Source organism: Durio zibethinus, chromosome 4 (assembly GCF_047325235.1).
Source record: "Durio zibethinus cultivar Kanyao isolate XHJ-2024 chromosome 4, ASM4732523v1, whole genome shotgun sequence".
Taxonomy (NCBI): Eukaryota; Viridiplantae; Streptophyta; class Magnoliopsida; order Malvales; family Malvaceae; genus Durio; species Durio zibethinus.
Genome location: NC_143165.1, coordinates 10,004,454 through 10,012,870, shown reverse-complemented (window position 1 = coordinate 10,012,870; position 8,417 = coordinate 10,004,454). Strand labels below are relative to the sequence as shown.

General features: G+C 32.8%; 1 protein-coding gene across 1 annotated transcript; it reads left to right on the top strand.

Moving 5' to 3' along the window:
* Window positions 1-807: 807 nt before the first annotated feature.
* LOC149519116 (glycerophosphodiester phosphodiesterase GDPDL3-like) lies at window positions 808-8,061 on the top strand. Its single transcript, XM_089759460.1, has 9 exons — window positions 808-1,053; window positions 2,167-2,460; window positions 2,909-3,024; window positions 3,160-3,667; window positions 4,178-4,216; window positions 4,365-4,649; window positions 5,097-5,239; window positions 6,705-7,185; window positions 7,278-8,061. Exons 1-9 carry the CDS (start codon window positions 939-941, stop codon window positions 7,580-7,582), a joined length of 2,286 nt encoding a protein of 761 aa, XP_089615586.1. The 5' UTR covers window positions 808-938; the 3' UTR covers window positions 7,583-8,061.
* The last annotated feature ends 356 nt before the right edge of the window (window positions 8,062-8,417 follow it).

The window sequence follows — 8,417 nt, the reverse complement described above, 5'->3', positions numbered from 1 at the left end:
TATTTTATTTAGAGGGTACATATCACAATAAATTACTATTCTATTATTGTAACAAGATTATGAGTGTTAACCAAAACAAATGTTAGACAAACAATTCACGAATAAAATCATTTTTTGGTTGATTATATTGTTTATTAAACTTAACAAATTATTACGAATAACGTTTTAGAATTTATTAATTAAATGAATAAATCACGAAAATAGCAAAATTTATTCATATTAAATTCGTTTACATTCAAATGTATAAACGAACATAACATTTGATGAATAGTTTGTTAACATATTCTATTTTTATTTATTTATATTCGTTTTGAGCTTTAAAATATCATGAATAACATTTTAAAATTATTTAATGAAATTAATATATTACAAACAAATAAAGTATATTCATATTTGGTTTATTGCATACCTATATCAGACTTGTAACTAATTTTTTTTAATTACATCCCATTATCAAGGAAAAATAAAGTAACCATAAACAATGACATATAACTTTAAATTTATTCTTGTAATAATTTTCTTTTTATTTTCCTAAATACAAATTCACCTTTAAATATCTAAATAAAATTAAAAAAAAAAAAAAGCTCAACTTTAAAATTTTAGGGATCATGGTAACACTGTGGAGGCTGTCACACTCAATCATTGTCCCACAGCTTAGGACAAAAACCTCTAAGCCAAGAACCTTCCTCAGACCGGCTGGAGCCGAGCTGACGACAACGTATAATTCGGTCGAGAGAAACTCATTTAATTGGATAAAAATATTAAATTTTAATAATATAAATATCTGAAACCAGTAAAAACAAAGCCAGCCTAAAAGTTCAGTGTTTTCCTCAATTCTCTCTAAATCTTGTACGGTTAACGAAGGAAAAGAACAAACGGTCGGCGGAGATCAGTGGCGGAGCTGAGCTTAGTTGTCAGCGGAGGAGTTTTTTCCCGCAATGGGAAGCTTACGTGGCATTTCGGTTGCCATTTTGGTAGTTCAAGCTTTGTTAGTTTCAGTAGCTTTGGTTTCTGCTCAGGGATCTACTCGTTCTCGTTGGCAGACTCTAAGCGGTGGGTTTCTCTTATTCAGATTCTTTCTTTGTTTTCTTTTTCTAAATTAATTAATTGATGGGAGAAATTTATTTTATTTTGGTTATAGTTTTTTTTTTTTTTTTTTAGTTAGTTTTCTGTTTTTTTGCTGAGAAAGAGGAGGAAATGTTGAGAAAATAGCTTGTTCAGCTGGAAACATGTTCGATTTTTCCTGTGTTTCGCTTAGTTGTTAGCTTGTTTTTGTTTGGTTTCCTCGAAAGTGAAGAAAATGATGAGAAAATTGCTCAATCTAAGCTTACTTCGAGCTGCTTTAGCTGTTTGAATTTTAGTTAGTTTCTCTTTGGTTTCCTGGAAAAGAAAATGGTGAGAAGATTGTTCAAACTATGCTAGTTTGAGTTTCACTTTTTTTCTTAAATATTCAATATCTTCCGTTTGTTTGCAAAGAAAGCGGAGGAAAGATAAAGACAAAGCTTTTCAGATTTTCTCCTTTTTCCTTAAAGAAAGGAAATTTTGTCTAATTTCTCTTTCATTCCTATAAAAGGTTGAAGAAACGATAAAAAAAACGCGTGTTTTAATGATTTCCAACTTACTCAAAGTGGAAATCTTTCCTTTTTCTTTTTTAAAACTTTCTATTTATTTCATGTACTCAGTAGTTAGGAATTTTCAATTTTTGTTGATGAGAAAGTGAAACAAATTGATGGAAAATGAAGCTTCAAGTCTTTCATGATTAACTTCTTTGAATATTTTTTCTTTCTATTTTGAGTCTTCGTTCTTAAACTATAATGGGTTTTTGTTCTTTATTAATAGTTTGGCTTTTTTTTTCTCTACCAAACAGCTTGAATAGTATAATTAACTAAAAAATTTGCTAAAATTTGTTTGGTTATGAAGAACATTGATGAAGAGCAAATACGATATATTCCAACATTTTACAATATGAGAAGTAGACGTTCTTCAGGGCGGGTTAAAATTTAGATATCCTCACCTATCAGCATAGTGAGCTACAACATTTCAGTCTATAGATACATAAAAGCATTTAACATTAGCATTCATATCAGACAAAGATTTTGTAAAGTTCGTTTTCCTTTTTAATTTTCTATTGTACAATAAGCTTAAGCTATTTGATTCCTTTTGCAGGGAATGCACCCTTTGTCATATCACGTGGTGGATTTTCTGGAATATTTCCAGACTCTAGTTTTGCAGCTTATAGCTTTGCTTTATCAACTAGTCTACCTGATGCAATCTTGTGGTGTGATGTGCAATTAACAAAAGATGCAGCTGGGATTTGCTTTCCTGATCTTAAGCTAGATAATAATTCTAACATTGCAGATATTTACCCGGATGGCCAGAAGGCTTACCTTGTTAATGGGGTCTCTACCAAGGGATGGTTTTCTGTTGATTACACTCTCAAGGATCTAGGAAATGTTTATTGTAAGTTCAGCTCATAATTTATCCTCTTTGTGTTTTTTTTCTTTTCCTGTCATCATCAATGTTCTTGATATAATTCATTACTTTGTGTTTGTCGCCATTCTCATTATTATCATTATCTTCACAAACTTTGCTTGACGGATAGTTGATGAACTTGTGAGTGCCAAGTTCATCTAATGGTTTCAAAATAAGTTTTAGTTTTGAATCATCAAACATTGACCATTAAAAACCCAGTTCAAGCAATTTTGCAATTAATTAGGTAATTAATTCTGAATTCTGATATGCTTGTACTAGCTGTCATGTCAATATTATTACCTATTGAGATTCCGCATGTTTTTTCAATAAGTTTGTTTCTTGAGTTGCTCTGAAATGCTCTAGTAGTAAATTCTTCTTGCTTTCTACTATTTGTTTGATGTATCACATTCTAATGTGCAATTTGTTATCTGGACAGTAATTCAAGGTGTCTATTCTCGTTCCAATAAGCTTGATGGCAATGGTTATCCAATTATGACTGTTCAGGATATATCTACAAATTTACAACCTCCTGGTTTTTGGTTGAATATTCAGGTATAGGATTAATCAATGCTTAATAATTCCTTTGTCTTACTTTTTGGCTGTTGTCTCTTCTTATCCCGGTATTAAATAAGCATAACTTCATCTTCCTGTTTTTGAATTTAATTGAATGCTTTTCTACTTTTGCAGCATGATGCATTCTATGCACAACACAACTTGAGTATGAAAGACTTTATATTTTCTGTAACCAGAAATGTGAATGTAACTGTTGGCTATATCTCATCACCGGAGGTGGCTTTCTTGCAAAGTATTGCAGCACGTTTCCAAAGAAACACAACAAAGCTTGTCTTCCGGTTTCTGGGACAGAAAGAGGTGGAGCCTTCAACCAACCAGACTTATGATTCTCTCTTAAAAAATCTCACATTTATCAAGACATTTGCCTCTGGAATCATTGTACCCAAGTCTTATATCTGGCCCGTAGATGCAAATCTTTATTCGCTATCTTATACCTCTGTTGTCTTGGATGCTCACAAAGAAGGGCTAGAAGTTTTTGCATCTGAGTTTTATAATGATGTTCCATTTAGCTTCACTTACTCCTACGATCCAGTGGCTGAGTATCTTAAGTTTGTTGACAATGGTAACTTCTCTGTTGATGGGGTGATATCCGACTTCCCAATAACTCCATCAGCAGCTATAGGTAAGTTATATACGAGTTTGTATATGCAATGTCGGTTCTCATATATTTCTTCAATTTGTTTTTGCATCTCATAAAATGTTATTTACTTTTTAACTTAAATTATGGTGAAATTCTCACTATTCTTAAGGAGCCTTGCTTGTCTGAGTGACTTGTGCTGCCATCTTGGGAATGTCTTCCAAGTTTTTGTAGTTTTCACAAATTAGGGAGTATATCCTGCTGGATGATTAGCAGGGTGCACCTAAGAATCTTCCACTTTGTTGTTGTTTTCTTTTTTTTTTTCACCTTGGTTGCCTCATGCTGTAATTGCATCATATGAATAAGAAGGTGAAGCGAGACTATGTCTGCCTTTTCTGTCTCTCTTTACTGTTGTGGCCTGACATGCTCTACACAAAAACTTAGTCTGATTATTGAAAGAAAGGCTGTCTGATTTTTACTAGATATCATTATCTTTTGCTGCTAATGGATAAGAACCATTTTTTATGATACACTAACTTTTGTTTCATATTGCAGATTGCTTTGCTCATCTAGGCGAAAATGCTTCAAAACAAGGTATGTCATTATACAATGTTTCTGATCAAAAGATCTTATTTTTCTTGTTGAGAGTTAGTGGTAACTGTCATGAGATTATGTGTTTTAAGGCACCAACAGTCGTTTTAAGGTTAATCATAATGTATTTTGTTTCGTTAGCATGCTACAGTTAGCCTTTTGATCATCTCAAAAAATGGAGCAAGTGGAGACTTTCCTGGTTGTACTGACTTGGCATATTCAAAAGCAATTGAAGATGGTGTAGATGTTCTTGACTGTCCTGTTCAAATGACAAAGGATGGAACACCTATTTGCTTGGGCTCTATAAATCTGATAGATAGCACAACAGTTGCTCAAACAAGTTTTAGCAATCTTACAACAACAATTCCAGAGATTACACAAGGCAGTGGAATATTTACCTTCAACATGTCATGGATTGATATTCAAAGCTTGACACGTAAGTTGAATTTAGTTCTCATTGTGCTTGTTCTTTATTGTACTGAACTTTTGCTTTTTTTTATTTTTTATTTTGGGATGGGTGGGATGTCATCTATAGTCTCTAATAGTTTTGGAAACATAACATGTTGAAAATAAATGTTGTCTAACTCAGTAAAGATTGAAGTTTGTACATTATGTTGAGTGGGTATTTTTGATGCTTTGTGAGTGCTCCTCCTCATTTTTTTTCTGTGCTTGAAAGATTGTTACCTGTAACCATGGTGGTGGAGCATGACTAAAATCCCTGCTTTGGGAGATAATGTTTCCGTGCATACTATGTCAGTTTTATTTACTTTGCCCTATCATCTAAGTCTGTGTTTTAGTTGCTGAGATTTAACCTTCTTGCTGTTTCTTAAATAGATATAATTGGCATTAATTTTTTGGTAATCTATCATTACTTTCATTGTAGCTCTAATATCAAGCCCACAGTCAGCTTACAAATTGTTTCGAAATCCGAAGTTCAAAAATTCTGGGAAGTTCTTAACTTTATCTGATTTTTTAGCCATGGCAAAGAATGATAGATCTCTCTATGGTGTCTTAATCAGCATAGAGGTCAGTTCATGCCATTCTGTACTTTTCCTCTTCAAGTTTCAAGTTTCTTGCATTGGAGTTTACTGCCGTAATTTTTATTTTCTACTTGCATTATTGAACCTAATGATGGATGTTAAGAGGTTAGGCATTGTGAATGGTGGCTATGGTTATCTGCTGTGCCAGTGGGTACTGTTTGGTATCCTAATTATTCCGAGAAACATATCAGATTGAGTCTTAATCATAACTATGGTAGCTGTGGGTTATGCCATGTAGAAATATATTGAACCGAATGGTCAAAGAAACATAAGCTGCCACCATTATGAACTTGACATCTGTAGATACATTGCCTAAATCACTCTAAAGTTCGCTAATTCTAGGGTTTCCAAAACTTTTAATGCTCTCATCATAACTGAACATCACTTGAGATTTAAAGATCATTCCTTTGTTTTCCAAATGTTGAGATTGAGATAAACCTATCACATAGGAGGGAAAGACAGATGAAATTTTTTACCTAAAGTTTGTGAAGTTTTCAACTAGAAACTAATAAATAAAAACTAAAATTGAAAATAAAAACTGATAGATTAAAAGTTTTTGTTACATAAATCAGGTGTACAAAATTAGAAAAATATTTTAATAAATTTTGATATATTTTTAGAGATATTTTTAGTAAAAAATATTGACAATTTTTACCATTGAATAAGTGTCGTTCAAATTTGAATTAAAAAAAATATTTTTAATAATTTTTTTACGTATTATTGATTTTCACATTAAATTCTATCAATTTATCAGTTTGAATTTTTTTATTAAAGTTTTTGTTAAATCATTTTTAAGAAAGAATTTCACAAGCTTCACTTAAAAAACTTTATGTAAGTTTTGTCTCTTGTGGGATGTCTTTCTGGTATTTAAGCTATCATATTCGGTTTGAACTTACTTGCAAAACAATGTAAGAAAATCATAGATACTGAAAAGTGTAATCTTCATGATTATTTCCCATATATGGTTAGCAAAATCTTCTTGGGTGTCTACATGTGTCCATATTTTTTCTTGACATTCCATGAGAAAATTCCAATCTTCTTTTCTCTTTCTGATGAAAAAAAAAAAAATCCCTTCCCCTGAAAATCTAGTTTGCTTAAAAGCCTCATTTGTGAGCCAGTGGTGGATCAATATTCAAAAGTAGTAACCCTCAAAAAGAAAATTTGAAGGAAAAACTTTCCTGGGACACCTCCAAAATTTTTTCTTGCATGCCTTTTTCAGTCGATATAATTAGTAACTCCGTCAACAGTTATATGTGTGTGTGTGTGTATATACATATATATATATATATATATATATATATTAAGTGGACACATCTAGAAAAAAAAATTTTGGATCTGCAGCTATTGTGAGCTAGCTATAAATGTTGTAATATTTGAATTTCAAATGGGTTCTTCCTTGACAGCAGAACAGGAATATTTATGAAAATTTTTGACTTGTTTATTCCTTTCAGAATGCTCGCTACCTTGCAGAGCAGGGTTATGGTGTAACTGATGCAGTGCTTAATACTTTGAGCAAAGCTGGCTATGATAAACAGACAGCTCAGACAGTTATGATCCAGTCCAGTAATAGCTCTGTTCTAATGAAGTTCAAGAGTAAAACCAACTATAAACTTGTCTACAAGGTTGATGAAGATATCGGTGGTGCTGAGAGTACAACAATTGACGACATTAAGAGATTTGCTAGCGCTGTGGTCATCAGCAAGGACTCTGTCTTTCCTGAAAATACAGCATTCGTCACTGGTGTCACGGATGTTGTCCCAAGGCTACAAAAAGCTAATCTCTCTGTATATGTTCAAACCTTCAGTAATGAGTTCGTATCTCAAGCATGGGACTACTTATCTGATGCAACTGTTGAGATCAATTCCTTCTACACTGTAGCTGGTATTGATGGTGTCATTACAGACTTTCCAAACACATCTAATAGATACCGGAGTAAGTGCTTGCTGGTTGAATGTTGGCACTGTTATATGCAGAAACTATAAAATTTTCATAGGATTGGTGTTGATTTGATATTCTTTTTGTAGGGAACCGATGCTTAAACAGAGGCGACAAAACACCTGGTTATATGAGCCCCGTTGAGCCTGGCAGCCTTTGGAAACTAATCACAAATGATTACTTGCCACCAGCTGAAGCTCCAAATCCCTACCTGATTGAGGCAGATGTTATTGAGCCCCCTTTGCCTCCTGTTGCCGCAAAAACCACCCCAACTTCAAGGCCATCTGGTACTGCAACACCCCCAGCATCATCACCAAATGGACAGCCTCAAGTGTCTGCTTTTGTTATGGTGCCGCTTATGGCTGCGCTTCTTGCCATTTACTTGCTGTTTTGAATCTGTAGAAAAGGCTGTCTGATCTTTACCATTTTGCCCCCTTCCTTTTCTCTCATTGCTTGGATATCAAGTAGCTTGAAGCTTTTGCTACCGGCCAGAGTTCATGCAGCGAACACCATTTCTTGTTACTTCTCTTCTCCTCCTTATTTATCAGATCAGAATCTATGAAGAAACTAGGGAAAAAACCTTGCAGAACAGAGGAAAAAAAAAAAGTATAGTATTCTTAAAGAGGAAAAAAATTTAAAAAGCTTGAGAGTTCGAGTTGTTTGAGTGGGTATTCCTGCTCCGAGTTGAAATCCTTTGTTATAGATCTGGTAATCGTAGTATTTGTGTTGTGTAAAATATTAAAATTTATATATTTATATCGTTTTGTACACGAAAATTATGTATTATAATTTATGGTTATGAAAACAGGAAAACTTTTTTTTTATTTTGTTAAACTCATATATAATTGTTAAAATTTTAGGCTCTGTGACTTATATGCTCGTCTTCTTTTTATTATTCAAGATCTATTATATAAGTAAATATTTTTCATATCAATCATAAAGTTTTTACTTTTGCTCGCAAATTGACATGCATAATTCTGATTACAATTTTCGACTAATTACAAAAGTTTGTATAAATCTAGGCATTTATGTTGTTTTGGTCAAACTTTTACTATTTAATTATTCTTTCAATAATCTAGATACGTAATGACATCAATCAAGGCATGAAATCAACCAACCTTCTTGTACTTTTGTATTGTTCGATCAATATCTTAACCGTCAAGTTAACATCAATAGCTTGATTTATGTTGAGTTAGTATTTGATGATCATCATGTTAGAGTGCATGCTA

Bases quoted from the DNA above. Each gene is read 5' to 3' on its own strand.
- LOC149519116 (XM_089759460.1), top strand. From the start codon at position 939: ATGGGAAGCTTACGTGGCATTTCGGTTGCCATTTTGGTAGTTCAAGCT. The intron at 2,461-2,908 runs GTAAGTTCAGCT...TTATCTGGACAG, and splicing joins GGATCTAGGAAATGTTTATT to TAATTCAAGGTGTCTATTCT. The intron at 7,186-7,277 runs GTAAGTGCTTGC...TTCTTTTTGTAG, and splicing joins CACATCTAATAGATACCGGA to GGAACCGATGCTTAAACAGA.